Here is a 19,607-nt window from a genome sequence, read left to right on the forward strand (position 1 = left end):
ATCTGCCTCTCTGAACATCCTTTTCTGCACGTCTGAATAAACGCATGAGATTCCGTGCCTAGAGGAGGGAACTCACACAAGCTCGTTTGTGCACACGCACTCATTAATTACAGCCGAGCCGAGTACATCAGTCTCCAATCAGGTTGTTTGGAAAGCTGCATGGAGCTTGTTGTTTCCCTGAATCTCTACAATGAAGGTGGAGAGTGCAAAGGTGGAATGAACCATAGAGACACAGGGTGAAATAAACCAGGATAACAGTGTGATTTAATTATAATCGGGGTGACAGCACCTGCAATAAAATATTATTAATAATAACAATAGGATAACAATTTGATATTTATTAGTCTACATGCACGTCAGCCAGAGAAGGTTTATCAGGCGTCCCTGCAAACTATTGGATGCAGATTTTCAATCATTTCCTGCACAGCTACAAGCTTTAATTTACTGTTTATAGCCTCGGCATGATGCGGTGTGCTGTAGCCAAGAGAGGACTTGAATCATTTTAATCCTTCTCGTCTTGAGATTGTAAGACGAAAACAAGCTATTGACTATTAACGCTTTTGTCTCCTGAGAATTACGAACCACTCGCTTCACTTAACAGGCTTTCAATGGAGAGTCACAGTGGATAGAGGTGGTGATGAAAATAAATATTCTTCCTACTTTTTTGTTGTCAAGGGAGAAAAAAAACAAAAAAGAAAAAAAACACAACCAAGCAAGGGAGAGAGCGGTGTCAGAGTGCAGTTAATGTTCCCTCGGCGCACGTGTCCACGCACTGTCGCCGCACAAGCGGCTCTCATTTGCCATAGTGCTGTGGCCTGTGTGGGGGCGTCTGCTTTCTCTGCTGGTAAAAAAAAAGGGCACATGGCAGATGTGCGCTGTGACAAATCCCAATACCCTTCACCTGCTTGCACTTGTGTCCTCTGTACATGTGCAGCAGCAGCAACAACAACAGCAGGGTTTAGAGACTGAAGACCGACCGGTTTGGAGAAGTTTGTTTCATAATCAAGCGGAGACACTAACATATCAAAGGAGAGGATGTCATGAATATGGAAGACAGAGCGGTGCATGAAATATTAATTCATCAATTAGTGGCTTCAAATTAGACTCAATCAGACAGCTGTTGAGGTTAGGCGGACGTTTGAACGTGGCTTTGCTTTCTTACTGTGTCCAGACATGAGCTGAGACCCCAGTAAACACGATGCTACCTCACTTAGGTTATATTAGCATACACACTGAAGACAAGGGGAAACAGTTACCCTCTGTTCAAATTAAATCCACCTAAAGCTCCCCCCGTATAAAAAAGTGATTTGGTTGGTAACTTATGAGTATTTTGCGCCTTGGTTTGATTAGCAAAGAGAGATTCACAGGCAAAAAGTCACCAATCAAAAGAAATTAGAGAACAGAGCCCATGAGCGAAGAGCCCCGTGAGGCCCCACTTAGACACAGCACTGCTTTGAGCTTAATGCCGACGTGCTGATTGGTGAAATATACTCAGTAAACTAAAATATTTCACTACGTGGGTAAGGAGTGATTTCAGGTCATCATGACATTTCATGGCAATCTGTCCTATAAACACAAATGTGACCTTGTTGGTAGCACTTGAAGAAAAGTAAGGGGATCATTTGAATGAATGAGATTAGTCATTTGTGTTTGACCACTTACTCATCAAGCTGGTTAAATTTCAGCAATGTGATCTCAAAGTGGTCTCAGTATTAATGTGTGAGCAAACACTTGGGGCCTCTGGAGATTAACATATAAATATCTGAAGTTTTAATTGGAACTGTCAACAGTTTTGACTGCTTCATGCACCAGCGTTTTTCTTACATGTCCCTCTTGCTATGCGAACGCAGCATTTAGAGTAATTGCATAACAGTACCAATCTTTCTCCTGATCTTTGCCTCTACTTCGGTCTCCCCGCGCTCACAGAGATTGCCATCGGGCTGGGAAATTGAGTCTGGTTATCTGAGGAAAGCTCTAACAAACAGGCCAGTAACTGGCTCCCCTGTGTCTGACTCCTGGCGAGATTAAAACCCCTGGATGTCAGCCCATGGGGGATTCATGGCGCAGTGTGGCATTCTGGGAAAATGCCGCCGTAACCTTGATTGAAGGAGTCCCAGCTGGTGGGTGGATTTTTATTATGTGTGGAGGAAAACAAAAGTCGGGGCAAATGAGGACAAACGTGAGGCGCCAATCATTGGTCACCACTAACGCTGCATTTTTGCACGAACATGCCAGGTTAGTTCCACATACTGACAGAACGTGTGTTTGTTTCTGGTGCATATGATGTAAAGAAGCACATAGGGTAACTTCCTCCCAGCCCTGGGATCTCATTATTCCTGCCCAAGGAGAATTGATCAAACAATGCAGTCAAACACGCTGCTATGATAATGAGCCAACACTCAGCTAATTATCTGCCCTTAGACCTCCTGCAGGAAAACTGCCTCAGCTGGCCCAACGCTGATCCTCACTGTCCTCCAGCTCAGTCTGGGTTTCACTCTCAGCCGACGGCAGCTTTAAAGTTGGCCCTCACACAGTGCAGCAGGCATGTCAGACTCTGATCGCTTTAAAGGATGGGACAGTGTTTGGGTGACAACAGCAGTGACAGCCCCTTCGGCAAAGAAGCAAAAGTGCAGGGAAAAAAAAAAAAATAGCAACTACTCATATGGTCAAAACTGAGAACCAGACAAACAAGTCAAAATCCAAATGGACCCAACTTTTCCTGCTTAATAAAACTGAGTCTGTTGTTCCACATAAATAAGACATAGGCTAAATTTTCAATTTCACTTTTGTAGAAGGAAGGGTCCAACTAAAAGCTAACTAGCCTAGCTTAGCAGAGTAGCCTCTTACTCCTGTGGATTTCATTTTCTTTTTATGTGATCAAGGTGCCCTTAAATCACAAACTGCAGTGCAGACATATTTTATTAATACTCTAAATCTGCAGGAAAGGATGAACAAAACTACTCCCCAATTTGTTGCACTATCCCTTTAAAGTTGGTCACTCTCCTGTTAAGTGTAAGTGCACACCTGTCCCTGGAGAAATTTACAAATGCCAGAATCACCTCTGCTCCTCTTCAGGGACTTGCAGTCTTATTTAAGGTGTTGCCTGCTCATTAATTCTTTGTAGGATGTGAGCAGCTGACAGAAGCGTCCAGACTCATACAGCACGTAGGTGTGAATGGTAGAATAATAAACTCTGAGATTAATTCAGCAGTAATCTCACAGTGTGGAAAAAAAGGAAAAAATGATCAGCGTGTTTGTGTCCCTTTGTCCTGGCTCTGTATTTGTCCGTCTTCCTGGAGACTAATTCCTTTGCTGGCAGAATAGGAGCATGGCGATGAAGGTGATGAGTCAGGACGTGGTGAATTAAAAAAGACCCTCTGACTTCATGTTACTGAGCGAGACGGACGTCGCATGTGAAGACGCTGGCAGAATAATCAAACCGCTGCTCTGCTGTTTATTCTGCTCACATGGCTCCATGCTGCTTTCACGTCCACACAGAGATGTCTGCATGTCTCTGAAACTGACATGTAATCAAAACTTCCTGAAGCTATAGCCTAAAACATCTGACTTTGATCCTTTGACCAAGTCAGTTCAGGTCAGATGGTTTATACTTATTAGTTATCATTACTTTTTAAAGAATTTTACAAACTTGAATTACATTTACGATCCCTGTTTGTTCTATTATGTTTTTATGTGTTATTTTTAAAGGTACTGGTCATTTAGTCTCCCCACAGGATGAACCCTGGTTCATCACTTTTCACCTTGCGCCATCGTATTTTTGATTTCTACAATACTTTAGGACCAGAGCAAAGCCCGTAAGCATATTTTCTGTGAACCTATGATATGAGGTTATGAGCTGTTAGCTATTGCCATTCAACAGAGTTTTGAAAAGGGCCATGAGATGCGAGGAGTTCATCAGAAAAAAATCTATCTGAGTGAATTTACAGTAACGCGGAGTTACTCATTCCCAACAACATTAGAAACACTTCGGTTTTTAAAATCAGGTGATAATTTTACCTCCTTACCATTACACAGCCCACACACAGCCCGAGCAGCATCTCAGCCTGAGGCCTTTTCACAGTAAACCACATCCTCCTCTCCAGGATCATTAAGTGTGCCATTGTAGAGTTTAATCAATACAACAAACCACAGTGTTTTTGAAAAGCAGCTCTTCAGTCTGGTTGAATTCCACCACGTGTTCCTCTCTCGTCTCTTTATATATTTATTTTTTGTCAATGTGAACCATCGATTTCGAAATGCCACTGAGTCACAGCCACACATTTCTCCAGGTACACGCTGTGCTTTGCTTTGCTTTCCTTTCATGCTGCATTCACTGACGTGGGAAACAAGGGGGAAACTGGTAGTCATGTCTTTGTTTGTCAACTTAAAGATAAAAAATATAGTATTATGCATTAGATGCAACACCAAAACGTTCGGCTACATTTCCTTACAGGAGAAAGATAATTTTCCCTTGCCAACACTGACAGTTCAAAGAAAATTATGCAAAATAAGCCTAAATGAATTCTGGAAACAGTCTGCGGAACAAAGCTATAGTTTGTATCCTACAAATGTCTCAGCTAAAAGGCTACAAATACAAGAATATATCAGTTAAATTATTAACTGTTAAAAAAATCTTCTTCTTCTTCTTTTATTAAAGGCCATTTAAAATCTCTTTAAACATTTTCTCTCACCACCAAAAAAAAGAAACATACGGAAATGAGAAAAACACTTTTTAGCTTTTATATAAATAGTTTTTTTTTTTTTTTTTAGTTTTTTAATATAGCATTAATGATTCGATATATGGTAAAAATACAAAAATGTGACAAAGGTAACATGAGACCAAAGACAGAAGCCGGAGAAAGAACGTTTTCAGCCATCTCTGGTCATAATAAGACGGGCTCAAACTTGAATGTCTAAGCGCAACCTAATTATCATCTAATATCAATTCCAATAGCCATCTCCATTTTAAACCATAACAGAATCATTATGAACTCATTAAATCTTTTGTTCTCCTCATAATTTGAGCAGGCCTTTGTTGGACGTTGAATTCCTGCAATCTGTGAAGGCGTCATGACCTCAGCGGAGCGCACCGCGGCTCTTCGCTCTGATTGGGCCGCTGGGAGCGGTGGGCGTGTCCGCCGGCGGAGTGCGGAGACAATAGAGAGCGGGTCCAGGGAGAGTCAGCGGCCGAGAGGAGGTGATTGTGAACGGCGGCGCAGACGTCCCGGGTCCCCGCTGAGGTTTGAGCTGCAGACTCCGGTCCGCACTGCGAGGCACAAATAAAGCTGCTTGGAGGACGTTTGCTGTCAGAGAATTAGCAGAGCGTCGTCTGGATGGACTGACAGCTGCAGCATACAGAGAAAAGGTTCGTCTTTAATCAAACCGAACCAATTAACTGATAATTAAAGGCTGCTCCAGGTGTGTTTGCACGCATTCTCAGCTCTGGTTCTGCTTTTGACTGCGTGTCTTTTCTCTGTGTGTGTGTGTGTGTGTGTGTGTGTGGGTGCGCGCGCGTGTTTGTGTCTTCGCTGCTTCGTGGCAGCATCACTCGTCCGTTTTATTTACAAGGCTGCACACTGTCAATTACGCTCCCTTTAAGGTGCTGTTATTTCATACATCTTATTCTGAATTCCCTTCCTCCGGACAAAGTTGGACGCGCAGCATGTGTCAGAACAATAGAGCCGCTGTGAAGCTATTGTGTCCCACCTGAAGCCTGTGTTTCTGTCACCTGCCTTCAGCCACTCACACGCTGCATGCGTGGATTTGTGCGCACAGTCCACATGTGCTGCGTGTTGTCATGGATGTGCTGCTTTGTGTCTGCAGAGCTGATCCACACTTGAGCTCTTTGTGCCGCAGTTAGTTTGTGTACATTAAATAAAATGTGCAGAATTCACGGTTCTTAATAGAAAATGATTTGGGGGTTGATTAATTTTCTATTAATCGCCTATTTATAATAACAGCCCTAGCAGTAGTAATATTTAATATTTTGAGATATTTCCAGTTTTAGCCTCCCAGATGACGAATTTGAACAAGAAATGTCACCTTCGGGGCTGAAGGGAATCCAGAGGAGATCATATGTCTGTTTGTTCTGCTTATTCTGATATTTGAAAACGATAAATTCTCTTTTGAGAAGTTTATTTTTCTCACCGTTTTCAAAAGACATTCTGAAAATGTTTTTAGAAAATGTCATGTTCATTGATTAACTGACTCTTGGGACCTTCTTCCTGTGGTTCTGAAACATAATCAATAAATTGGCTAGTTGTGCCAGTCATGTGTCAAACAGAGAAGGTTGGTTATAGAAGAAGAAGGAAGGTAGATGGTAGGTTGGCCGAACAAAAAAGAAAGCAGAGGTGACTTGGAAACTTTTTTTTCATTGCATAGACTCTGTGATTAGTCAATAATAATTTATTAATACTAGTTTGTTGCAGTTTTTGCTAATATTAGCATTGGTTAGCTTGCTGCAGCTGATGAATAAGCCAGTTATTATTGTTGGACGGCCACAGAATAGAAAGCAACACATAGAGCGTCATTATCTTTCAGGTTTTGGACTTTCTCTTGACTTTTGAATTTGTCTTTTTTTTTTATTATTATTATTTTTTCATAGGTTAACCGGAAAAATAATTGGTTAAAAAGCCCCACTTTGAGATGTCTTTATTTTGCCCTGCACGCACAGGAAAGACAGTCGGGGAAGAAGAAAGAGGCAGAGATTAAAGCAGACAAAGGGGATAACGTTGCCGTCTATAGCGAGGGCTTCACAGGACGAGAAATGGCTCGGCATTAAAGCAGAACGCCCAGTGATGTGCCGCCGAGCGTGCAGGCACAAAGCCTCAGTGTTCGCAGCCGCTGTGGGTCGAGCCAGTAAAAGCCAGCTGCTTTGATGTGCTCCACAGCTCCATGAGACTCTGTGGGAGCCGGCGGCCGGGGCCCCAGAGGAGGGTCGAGCCGCAGGCCGCCACACAGGGAGGCTTGTCCACGCTCGCAGTGTGAGCGTGAAGGCCAGCGCTGTGATGGCTGGCGGGGACGGAGCCTGACTTCTACAAACATTTCCAGAGGACAGAGCTGCTCATTGGGGCAGAAATAATCCCTCTGGGTTTGTTGCATCATGGCGGGCAGAAAAGAACGTTTCACACGGTAACATAAGCTCACTGGCTCAGAGTTGGACACTTAAGAATGACAAAAGGTGGAGCGGAGGGGCCTTCAGAGACTCACACAGGAGAGCCAAGGACATAAACTACAGAGGGCAGACTGTTTTGTTCAGCTTGTGATAATTTGGTCTTTTTGCGCTTTTGGATGCCAAAACATACAAATCAACCATTCGTCTCCTCCTGAGACCTAACACTTATGAGACAAAACATTACGACCACCTGCCTCGTATGCTGCTGTTTCTTCATGTGCCACCTAAACCGCAGACAAATGAAGTTGTTTGGCCTATGAAATGGCCAAAAAACCCCAGTCATGTCAAGGAAAAGTGGCACATTGTGCCATTTGAGAAGCTAAAAGCAGAAATAATTTGGCCTTTTGTCTCCCCAAACGATCAATTGACGAACATTTCTCAAGGGAGGAGCTATTCACTTCGCGTCAGTAAAAGATAAAAAGTTGTAATTTGTTAACCCCGACGGGTAATGATCGTTCTGTTCGGCCGCTGATCATTAGCTGGAATCGGGACCAACGGGTCGCTAGGTTCACAGGAGCGATAAGAGTTTGGTTTGTCACAACTCGGGCTGGAGCCATTTTGTGGCCTTGTTGAAATATACGTTCAAAAGAGCAGAAAACGTGGAGCTGCTGCTAATGAATGTTTGCACCATTCATGACATTTAAATCAACTGTAAGGTTCAACAAATGTATATGTGATAAAGCTCAATGATGTGATGAGAATCTGACAAACAAAATGTTTTCAAAATGAATGGTTAATCACGTTTTTATAAATATTCTTGACTGAATAATGCATAGACTGGATAATCCGTGTCTGCTCCAGTGAAGTCACTGCTCTGATTTAAGCAGCGTTTACAAGGCTGTTTCTTCCCGTTTAAACACTGTAAAAGTTCTACAGCTAAGGCAGTACACAGCACTGCCAAATGTGCTGAACCAATGACTCTTACTTTAAAAGGAAACAGCACAGAATATGTATTTTTAGGGGATAAAAGGCTCCTACGATCTGTCTATAAAATTGTATTCTTTTGCACGTTAATTCATATTGTATGGTCGGCTTCCTCAGACCCTCTGTGACCACATCCATATGTTTCCTGAGGAAAGGTTTGTTTAGGGACTTTGGCATCTTGGCAAGGCTCGACTTGTGTGTGTTTGACATGGAGGTCAGAGCCGTTTATTAGAGAGAGTCTGGCCAACTAGGGAATGGACGGTCTGAGCTATCCTGCTATGCTGATTGGTTCTGAGATGGTCACATGTATCGTGGGCGCCATGTTAGATGCATCTAACCAATAAATAACAGTAAGACTAGTTGAATTTTCACCATTTCCTAGTATTTATAATTTATCTGAGTAATTTCAAACTTTTCTCTGTGGTGGATGAACACGGAGACTGAGGAGAAGGTAAACACAGCTCCATGACTGATGAGGCGATTGCGCTACAAAACATTTTACAGGCTCATTTAAGATATTTAAAGTAAGAAGACGCTATGATATTTAAGTGAGGGCCTTTTACATACTGACAGATGTTGGCAGTAACATTTATAGGCCCGTTAATGGTGAAAATGATCTGCCCCATAGGGTTACACTGTAGAATCTTTCCTCCGAGGTATCAAACATGGCGGCCATGATTTGAGTTGGCCAGACTGTTTCTAATTAACGGCTGTGTGTCTATTTGTGGAGCCTCAAGTGGCCGTTAGAGGAACAACAATTTTTGGCACTTTGGATATTGCTTGGTATCATGTACCCTTTTCATCATCTTAGGGTTAGGGCCATTCACAAATGTTTATGGCAGACATTAACCTTAGGATGGCGCTAGAGGAAAAATCCAGTAATCATCAAAGTCACCCTCCCAACATCATTGATATCCGCACCAAATTTCACGACAATCCATCTCATAGTTGTTGACACACTGGGGCATGATGCTGCCATGGCTAAAATGGAAACAAATTGAAAATACGCTCACATCTCCTATATTCTCTCTGCTCCAGTGGATAACAAAATGACCAATTTCTCCTCTTTCTGAAGCCATTTGGAGATTTCTGTGCTGAGCCAAGCCTCGTACAAGATGGCAGCATTTGTTCATTAAGTATTTTTCAGTCGGGTGACGTATTGATTTGGTATTACGAATGATTAATTGGGTGCCAGTGTCTTACAAGTCGATGCTGGCCCAGAACACAAACAAGGTGGCAGAGGCAGTTTTTCCTGCGGTCCAGGCAGCGACCATTACTCAGCACTTTCGTCGGCTTTGTCACATTTACTCACAGACGCATGAACGAATAATAACCAGTGATAAATGACACTGTTCTCCTCAGATTGCTCAGCGTTTCTGTTAAAAGATGCGTTTGTTTCTCGGGTCTAGCAGCATGTAGGTTGGAGGCCATGCAGAGATTGAAGTGCGAACGAGAGCTGCAAGAGTGAGTGTAAAATGTTCCCTGAAACTGACCAAAATAACTGTAGGGGACATCAGAAATCTGATCCATGTTCTTCGTTCCAGTTAAAAACTCTGGCCGCCCCTGAGCTGTAATTGATTTACTGACATTTGAGGGAGACCAGAGAGGACTGGACTGCAGAGAGCGAAGCTCGCTTGAAAATAAGACCGCAACATTCTGACAATCACAGAACAATATTCCTCAGGCCTGACTGAAATCCTGTTTACATGGCTGCTGAATAAAATGACGTGAGGCAAATGTTTACATGCCCCGAAACGTCAATTGCAATGCAGTGTTATTGACAAAAACCTTCCACTGTGGAGGATTGAATGTGCAGGGGTTATTATCGGCAAGAAGAGAAAGACCAAGGTGGAGTCATGTTTTCAACGTTGCTGTCCACATGGTTTTATCTTTTCAAAAACTCGTTTGACAAACTAGTTTCACTCCCTCCATGTTTCTGTCGCATCGCCTCATGTTTACCCACGTGCAGCAAACATGTGCAGAGGGAGTGGATTGTTCCAACAAGAGTGAAGCGATTAGATCAAGTGTTTACACGGTTATTACGAGCTAATATTTGTGGGGCCAGTTGGTTGTGATTGAGATGGTCACATGAGGCGTTCTGATTGTTAGTGTCCTTGCACACACAGCGACACAGCGTCATGACAGGCGTGACACCTTGCAGTCACAGGCAGGAATATGAATAAATGATGATTATCACTGAGGTTTTCACCTCCCTGTCACTGCTGCTCTCCCTCAACAGGTGCCCCCACAGTCTCCCTGGGCTCCTTTGTGCTGCAATAGAACGGTAACACCATCAGAGTGAAGACGAGCAGCAGTGACGTAAAGTAGGATGACTGAGTTCCAGATAAGCTTTATGTACAGAGGAGAATGTCTCTGAGGAGGAAGGCAGCGTGGAGGCCTCAGCCCCCTCTTGTCTCCTTAACAGCCTCGGGGGAGCAGCTGTGGCACCGTTACCCTGAGCAGGAGCTCTGGGAGCCGCGGCGAGCAGGAGATGCTCCTAATTAGCGCCGGTTGTGACTTCTTTCATCTTCAGGCTCTTTGATATGACGGCAGCACACGAGACGAGCGAATGAGATGCTCGGGAGGTTACATGGGTGAGAGAGTGTGAAACATATTGCAGGCTTACAGGCACACGTCTTTATGGATAAGTGAAGCTAAGAATAAAATGGTGCAAGTTTTAAACTTGTTGCAGTCCATATCAATCTAGTGAATGGTGAGTTGAGTATTATAGTCTATTCTCTTTTATTTTGCTTTCCTCGTTCCACATAAAATCTACAGTAAAGCAGAATATGTCATCTTTACTCTTGTACTGTTAGAAAAAGAAACTATTTGACTGAGAAAAGTGTCTCTCTTGCTCCCTCCAATGTTCATTAATGTTAATGAGAGCACTTTGACACTGAACATAGATGCCGCCTCTGCCGAACACCTCCAACAAAACGGCCATTATTTAGAGAAGGACCTGAAATTTAATTAAAACACAGACACAAACACAGCATGTAAAACGAAACTGCTGTGTGCGTGTTCTTGTGCGAGCAGCTGCCTTTTCTCCATTTGCTCCACACCCTGCTTTATTGACCTTGTCACGGGGATGCTGAGTGGACCGGTGATGGACATCCAGTTGGCACCTTTGGGTTCAGCTGACTCCTCTTTTTTTTTTCCTCCCCTGCTTGTCCTACTTCAATGCTCAGCACATGCTGCTTCTGTCCTGTTTCCCTCCTCTGCAAGATTGTCCAATTTCCTCTGTGATTGGACATTTTGTTTTGCCTTTTATTTCTGCATTTTCAGTGTGCTCAAAGACCAGACGGGAGAGAGAGCTGCGAGTCGTAGCAAGTGAGGTTTAATAGTGCAGTTTATTTATAGTGCAGTCATTTTCCAAGATGCTGTAAGTCACCATAATCCGACTCGATAATTCCCCTGCGAAATTACTAATGGACTAAATAGAATAAGAGAAGGATTTTCCGACCCCAGATCACAGCTTCTCTGTTGCTGTGGTTCTCCCTGATGGAACATACTGTGTGTTGTTGTGGTTTGGCTTCATTGTTTTCACACACTCTACTGGAGTTTTATGTACATCCCTGCCGATCCTGCACACACTTAACGCGGGAGTCAGGAGCTGTCGCCAAGGCAAGCGCAGATGGACCTGATGCGCAGGATGTGGCTCGAATCCCGTCTCCTTCGACACTTCCTCGTCCCTGTTAACGAGAGCTGGAGCAATTCTGCTGCGCCATCAGGGCCGTGAAGGCTCTCTAGCCATTCAGAGGTCTTTCAGCGCTGGCTTCTTCTGGTAGCAGAAAGAAGGCGACAAAGATCTGCTGAGTGTGGAAGGCAGCAGGCCCGGATCGGAAATAGACACATTTGTTAGTGTAGCAGGATCATTAATTAGCTGCAGAAGATCTGCTCTACAAATAGCAACAGTTTGTGCCTCTGAGAGTTTTATCATTTAACTCATTTCCTTCATCTGCATTCCATGAAAGGTAGATAACACCTCGAATCGGAGTTGTGACTCACTCGCACTCACACTTAAGGCTATTTCAGGGTCTCTTTGATATATACGTGTTTGGAGGAGATCACGCAAACGGAAAGTTGTTGCTGGAAGCAGAAAGTGCTAATTGAGCTGATCACGTTTGAGGACAAAAACAACAAATTAGAAGTTCTTCCCCTCAGTTTTTTTTCATCAAACTACTGGATAGCATGAAATGTTGCTGCGGTTTCCTGCTTTTCTAGTGGCACTACCTTTAGCTTGGCACCATTAGTTTTGAATGTCTTACAATTGGTATTTTAATTGTAATTGCTAACATGGATGATGGTATCAGTCAATCAACTGTTTGCCCTATTGACTTAGTATTGATCCGTATGAGTAACTGTGTGGTTTGCAAGGTTTACAGTGGAAAAAGGAAAAAACTCCACAACTTTTCATTCAGTTCATTTGGCCTGGACTCAAAGATTTTCCCCATGATTACGGTTCATATATGCTCTATATACAGCCGAGTTGGTGTGGGAAGCAGACATGGGTGGACCCCTTTTCCTCACAGTGAACCTTATTTTCCTTCCTGCTCCTCCTGTTCCACAGGAACAATCGTCTCCAGACCAGCCCTCGGCCCCCCGGCCCAGTCCCTGCACCAGAATGAACTCCTCACCCCACGGCTCCCGCTCCTCCATTGACATCCTGGAGGAACTCCAGCTGATTGCTGCACAGAACCTGGAAAAACTGGACATCAACAAATACTACGAGGTCGTCCGCGAACTGGGCAAAGGCACCTATGGGAAAGTGGACCTGGTCATCCATAAAATCAGAGGTAATAACTGAAGGTTATACATCTTCCCAAAATATCTGAGAACTATCCAGTTTATTATCACAGCAACTAATGCATTTGGAAAATAGAATATCAAAACTGATGAGTCCATTTTTCTTCCCATTGGGGTGGAGAAGAGTTCCCATCTTCACCTACATAAAACTCATTAGGCCACAAAACAAACTCTGCAGCTTGAAGTTGCAGGAAATGAGACCGAGGGATTCAGAGATATAAGCACTTATACTTTAATCTCAGAAATTCATTCTGAAGGCCAAGTTAGAGGTTATGCATGATCCCTTTCTGCACGGATGAAGCACAGACACACTTAAATTCACCACTTAACTAATATAAAATCTGTTCAACCTCTTCACATTAAAAGCCAAAATGTCACCCATCTGCCCTCAGCCTTTTAATAGTCTTTTATGGAGCAAAGTCTCGGATTCACTACCCATTTCGAGTGGCTGCAGTCTGTCACAGAGACTAATTCTGACCTTTTCCAGCCTCCGCGTTGTGCAGTTAGGGGATGCATGAAAAACAAAGTGGAGATGCAGTTCAATTATTTGTTGTCTAGCTGCTGCCATCGTCCCCAACCCATCAGACTAGAGAGAAGTGCAGGTTTAATAGTCTGCCCTAGGTATCCAAGCTGGAAAATTAACTCTGGAAACAAATGGGATGAAGGTGCAGTATTTTATAACCCTTTGAATCATAATTGTGTGCAAATGCCTTTTCAGCAGCTGGTTCAGCTACAAATTGATGTGTATAAAAGCCTGTCCTTCTTCGATAAACTCTATCCCTGGAGTCACTCAAACACCCAGATTTAATTCTCATTTTATTTCAACGTTTTTTCTCTTGCTCTGTGTATATATATGTGATCTGATTTAGATTAAGTCTGAAAGGTTTCAGAAAGACGCCCAAACTGATTATCTTTCGGTATCAATTTCTTGTCCTTTTTTTTTTTTATAACTGTATAAACATATGAATTTTAGAACTTAACTGAAAGATTAAAAAATAAATGATTCGTCATACTTTAGTTTATTAACATTTAAATTGTGGATATAAGTACTTTAAAAAACATATCTTATGTCATTTATTGTGAGAACAACAATAATCCAAGATATTTAAATTCGCATACTGTCTATAGGTGTGTGTGGTTCCGTCAAAATTTCTGCTTATGCTAAAGTGTTGTATTTTTCCTTATGAAGAGAAATTCTTAACTTTGATCAAATCCGCTACGAGACCATTTGAGCTTCATGCTCAAAAGCACAACCTCTGTTATCTGACTTTTCTTGGATCTTTATTCAGAGTAGTTTAAAGATTCTTTCTTCTTTTTCTTTCAAAAATTGTGATGTCCTTCAATTTTAAATGCTATTAATAAGTCGTGTTTTGTAGATGTTTTTTCTGGGTCAGTGGGGCAGATATATTTTTTTTATAAATTCAGTTTAGTTCTGGTTTTCCGCTCTAAATAACTGAACTGTAGTTGAACAAGAGTCATTTGAGTTCTCCTGAACAGATGGTGCTTTGCTTTTCATGTTAGCCAGCAGTCTCTTTAACAAAGGAACTCATTTTCCAGGTAAACATTACTCTACAATAGAAATAGTTGGAAAATCAAAAGGCTATTTGAACATGCTTTGGGAGCTTATACAATAATGTTGTTGCCTGTGCATGAAGTCAGACAAAGTCTATAGTCGCCTCATTATTTAGGTTCGGGAAACAAAGTTATCTAGTCATAGTATCATCAAACTGTTCTGCTAGAGTACAGTAGTTACCGCTGGGGTTAATTTCCATCATTGCAAATCAAAATCAAGAACAAGTCTCAGAACATGGCACTAAACATTGATTCTGAAAATAAGCATTAGTTGTAACTTTAAGCCAGTCAGTCACTTATCTCTCAAGCAAAAACACAAAATCTTCTGTAGCTTCAGCTACTTTAATTATGAATTGCCTTGTCAACTATGCTGACGACTTACTTACTACTACATACTGCAAACAGAAACGTTTAATAATTTAATGCTGCAGACAGAATGTGAACAAATATACGGTCTTGAAAAGAGAGCTCCAATTACCTGACTAGTGTATTATAAATCACCGCGAAGCAATCCCTTATCTATGAATATTAACTATATTTGCATGAAGAATATTTGTATTTGGTTTATCTTAATGTCTTGTGGATATATAAACTTGATAAACCATGGACACCTGACACGGTGAGCACCTCTTGACCTTTCCTAAAGTGCACAAAGCACTTTGCAGAGCTGATCCAGTGCTATTGGAAACGTCTCCGCTGACTGTTGGTGCAGGGAAATTAAAGCCAGTCGTGGCAGCTCTCCAGGTTATTGTCTGGGGTATTTCTCCCAGTTCAGAGCAGTAATTTGTCTCCCCTCGCCGCTTCTTTAGTCCTCGGCCGCTGAAAAGAGTTGAGGTGAGTCTAGGTGGCTAAATGTGTTTTTTGTCCCATCCTTTATCAAGTCAGAAGACTTCCTTGTCTTTTGTTAGTTAATCTTATTACCAGCTCTCTTCCAGAACATGTTTGCAGCTGTAAACATCAAAATCCTTGAAACCAGATCAACATCCTGGTCCAGCTGTGGGAACATGCAGAAACTAGTCCAGCAGAGGATTTGAAATGTTCGCAGTATAAATCTCCTGCCGAAGAAGCCATCAGGCTTTAATGCAGTGTGGAGATTTTAATTATTCATAAAATGATTTTAATTAAGGTCCTTTCAAGCAATTAGGCAGCTGTGAAATAAATCCCCAAACACTAGGTGGAAAAACACATTCAGAGAGGCATGAGACTTGAAGTGACGTAACCTGTCCTGTCCTCGTTTTCAGGAACAAAAATGGCCCTGAAGTTTCTGAGGAAGAAGACCACCAAGCTGAAGAGCTTCCTGAGGGAGTACAGCGTCTCCCTCTACCTGTCACCATGCCCATTCATCATCAACATGTACGGCATCGCCTTCGAAACCGACGAGTACTACATCTTCGCTCAGGAGTACGCACTGGCTGGAGATCTGTTTGACATCATCCCTCCTCAGGTGAGAGCCGCTGTTTTTCACATTCATTAGGTAATTCCTAAACCTTATGGTCAGTGAATTTAATGTTATGGCTGATCGGTGTAGGTATAATGTTTCTGTAACATAACATAACTCTATTTATAGATCTGTTTTAGCATTAGCTTGAGCTAGCTTGCCTGGACACCCACCAGACAAGGACTTTGAATAATCTCTTCAGTTGAGTTGATGAACACTGTGTCAAAAGTTAGCAGAGCTAGGTAGGAAATCACAGCAGAAGTTCCATCTCATTATAATTTAATAAGCTCCAGCTAACATTTTTTTATGGATTAACAAAATCCACAAAGTAGCGTCAAGTAGTGTTGTTTTGGTTCATATTGCTAGCTTGATAGCTGGATTAGTAAACACAGTAGCGACAACTGGTCAGCCTGGGGTTTCAATCTCTGAATGGCAAATGGAGCAGAGCAGCTCATGTTGGAGTTGAAGTTGAGGAATGTGGATCAATAGTTACTTTCACTTAAATCACTACAGCACAAAACATAGAGAAGACATGCGAGTAGATGGTGAGTGGCAGGCTGAACAAAGGAGAACTTTCTGTTCTTGTCCAGCCGTTGAACAAGGAAATGCTTTTTAGACCAATCACAGCTCCTCATGGTCCATATCTCTACAACATTTCCTGGGAGGTGCATATCATGTTACGATATACCTACGCCACCAAAGAGACGTGGATCTTAAATTACGTTTGCTGCAGCCTCCACTTTGGTGCTGTTTCCATCCAGTGCTTCAGATCAAAGCTGCATCTATTTACAGACTCTTTCTAGGTGACTGTATTTACCCCTGATGCAGGGTGTGTCTGCTTCATGTTGGTGACCTGTTGTCCTGCTCTCTCTCTGTCCAGGTAGGACTTCCTGAGGTGGTGGCAAAGCGCTGTGTCCACCAGGTGGCCATCGCCCTGGACTACCTGCACTGCAAGAAGCTGGTCCACCGGGACATCAAGCCAGAGAATGTCCTCATTTTTGACAAAGAGTGCAGAAAGGTCAAGCTGTCAGACTTTGGCATGACGCGACGTGCTGGCTCTCCAGTGAAGCGCGTGAGCGGCACGATCCCATACACGGCGCCCGAGCTGTGCGACCCCTCTCGGCACGAGGGCTTCTGCGTGGACTACAGCACGGACGTGTGGGCCTTCGGCGTGCTGCTGTTCTGCATGCTGACAGGAAACTTCCCCTGGGAGAAGGCCATGCCCAATGACGCCTTCTACGAGGAGTTTGTCCGCTGGCAGCGGCGTCGGACGGGCACGGTGCCCTCGCAGTGGCGGCGTTTCACGGATGAAGCTCTACGAATGTTTCGTAGGCTCTTATCCATCGAGCAGGAGCGCCGCTGCTCCGTAAAAGAAGTCTTCAGCTACTTCAACCAGTGCTGGATGTTGGACACAGAGAACGGGAACGCTAATGGCACCGGTGGGGGGTTAGAGGGCGGCGCACCTCCTCTGGACATCAGCTCATCCTCATCTGAAGAGGACGTATTAGTGGACAAAATGAAGCAGCAGAGCCTGTCACCCGCCTGCATGGTGGCGAAGGGAGGCCTCATGATGGACACTCACTACTCCTCCATGTCTGCCAACAGCTCGCCGTCCTCCACCGGCAGCTACGAGCGAGTCAACAGAGACAACAACGAAAGAGGACGCATCCTTGTGGCGACGCCCATCGAGATCTGTGTGTAGAGACGACCAGTGATGCCTCTGGGCTACCCGCTCACACGTGTACGCTGCTGTGTGCTGATGATTTCTCCCAGTGTGGGAAAGGAAGAAGGGAAGTGCGCCGACCGGTGCTCAGCATCGGCAAACGATTGAGAGCCTCACATATGATGTAGCTTCACTGCAGATTTATTCATTTCTGATGAAGACAAACTCTGAGGAAATGACCCGAGAGACAGTCACACACTGTAGCCTCTTGTATGTGGTTTATACTTCAGTTACTGGAATAGTACATGGACACAATGGACAACTTGTAAAGAAGAAGGGGAAGAAAACAAAAACGACACAGTCTACAAGCAATATGTTGAAAAAAAGTAATCTGTAAAGAAAAGGAGGAAGATATGATTGACTTTGTGCGTAAACTGACTTGTGTGTTTAATGTAGTGTTCGGTTTTCATGTTTGGTAGGTTTGTGTGGAGTGTTTTTATTTGGAGTTAAGTTATTTATTTAAGTGAGACGCACATATTTATGATTGTTTTATTGAGCAGCACCACAGATACGAATCCTGATTTTGTTTAGTTTTTTTTCTATTTTCTCTCAGAAAAAAAAAAAATAATAATAATTTACTGAGAAAATAAAGGATTGTAGAAGCAGGTTTACGTTTTTCTTTAAACATTCAAACATTCACCACCATGTTGTGATTTCCCATTAAAGTAGAAGTTATTTCCCATACTTTCCCATGATGCCGAAACTTATTGTACAGGAGCTGTTTCTAACCAGTCCTCCCATTAAACTACAGCACACTGGTACCAATTAATGATCTTTAAAATAAAAGTAAAAAATAAAATGACAGTTTGTAACTGTCTACTTTGCAATCTAATTTTGTTTTTCTTTACTTGCATGACTTATAAAAATTATACAAATTATATATCCTTTGAGCAACTAAATTATTACATTATAGTGATAATTTGAGAAATATGGAATATTCCTAATTCCAATTATCCACTGCAAATGCAAATTCACTTTGGACTGTTCTTCATTTTCATTTTTTTTTATTTATTAAAAGACGTAACCCTGAAAATGTGACCACGAATGTAGAAAAAAGTAGAAAAAGTTCCTTAAGGTTTGGAAAGAAGTCACTCCTTTCTTGTTTAAAAGAAGTATTGCATGACATATTGTTACTATGGTGAAGATTTGTTGAAATAAAAACACTGAATCTTTTGTTGTTGTTGTTGTTGTTATTAATTAAGGAATAGTTGGAAATCTATCAAAAAAAAAAAATGGGTGTTAAGACAGCTGGTTAGCCTAGCCAAGAATTTAGATGGGAAAAGGAGATGCCAACCTGGCTCCTAATGGTAACAAAATCCACCTACTAGAACATTACAAATATTTTGCTGCTTGTTTGATTTTTTTGAAAAAAAAAAAAAAAACTGTAAATAAGGACACATAACTTTCTCATTTTATCTTCAACTTAATCTAGGAACAAGCTCTATTTTACTTTTCAAGGATTTGTTTGTTTAGGAAGTGTTTTTACTTATTTATTTTTTGAATTAGCCAAGAAGACTGTGCCAGCAGCTGGTTAGCTAGTTAGCTAAGAAAAGGGAGCTTGCCGATGAATTATTTAGGACAAAAGTGTAGAATTGGTAATTTGCCAGATTACAGGAATAATCTAATCTCAGTCTTCTAAGGGACTGATTAGTCATTTAATACATTCCTAATAGTAACATATTTCCCTAACAAGAAAATCAATTAAATAGCCAAACATGTAACGTTAGCCAACCTTACCCATCTGTTGTAAAATGCCTAAATTATGAAACTGCTCAAGAGCACAGTGGATATCTAAATTGTATACATTAAAATTTATTACAAATTACTTTTCTTTGTTGGAGTTTTGTTTAACAGGGCTGTGTAGATGTTTTATATCCACTGTAAACATCATGTCCAGCCAGCCTTTACAAATGTTAGGACTTGAAATGGACTGACATTTTTTTTTTTTTTTGGAAAATTGGCCTAAAACT

At 42.2% G+C, this 19,607-nt stretch overlaps 1 protein-coding gene across 2 annotated transcripts; it reads left to right on the forward strand.

The window, feature by feature from the left end:
• The first annotated feature begins 5,130 nt into the window (after window positions 1–5,130).
• On the forward strand, window positions 5,131–18,810 carry unm_sa1261 (un-named sa1261). Of its 2 annotated transcripts, none has more exons than XM_047572621.1 (4): window positions 5,131–5,418; window positions 12,669–12,894; window positions 15,718–15,920; window positions 16,795–18,810. In XM_047572621.1, the coding sequence occupies exons 2-4, from the start codon at window positions 12,723–12,725 to the stop codon at window positions 17,614–17,616; spliced, it is 1,197 nt and encodes a 398-aa protein (XP_047428577.1). In that variant the 5' UTR covers window positions 5,131–5,418; window positions 12,669–12,722; the 3' UTR covers window positions 17,617–18,810. The 2 variants fall into 2 exon arrangements, with proteins under 2 accessions (XP_047428577.1, XP_047428576.1); XM_047572620.1 differs by having other exon boundaries at window positions 5,132–5,365.
• The last annotated feature ends 797 nt before the right edge of the window (window positions 18,811–19,607 follow it).

This window comes from Mugil cephalus, chromosome 20 (genome assembly GCF_022458985.1).
Source record: "Mugil cephalus isolate CIBA_MC_2020 chromosome 20, CIBA_Mcephalus_1.1, whole genome shotgun sequence".
NCBI classification, from domain to species: domain Eukaryota; kingdom Metazoa; phylum Chordata; class Actinopteri; order Mugiliformes; family Mugilidae; genus Mugil; species Mugil cephalus.

Bases quoted from the DNA above. Each gene is read 5' to 3' on its own strand.
- unm_sa1261 (XM_047572621.1), top strand. From the start codon at position 12,723: ATGAACTCCTCACCCCACGGCTCCCGCTCCTCCATTGACATCCTGGAG. The intron at 12,895-15,717 runs GTAATAACTGAA...CCTCGTTTTCAG, and splicing joins GGTCATCCATAAAATCAGAG to GAACAAAAATGGCCCTGAAG. The intron at 15,921-16,794 runs GTGAGAGCCGCT...CTCTCTGTCCAG, and splicing joins TTGACATCATCCCTCCTCAG to GTAGGACTTCCTGAGGTGGT.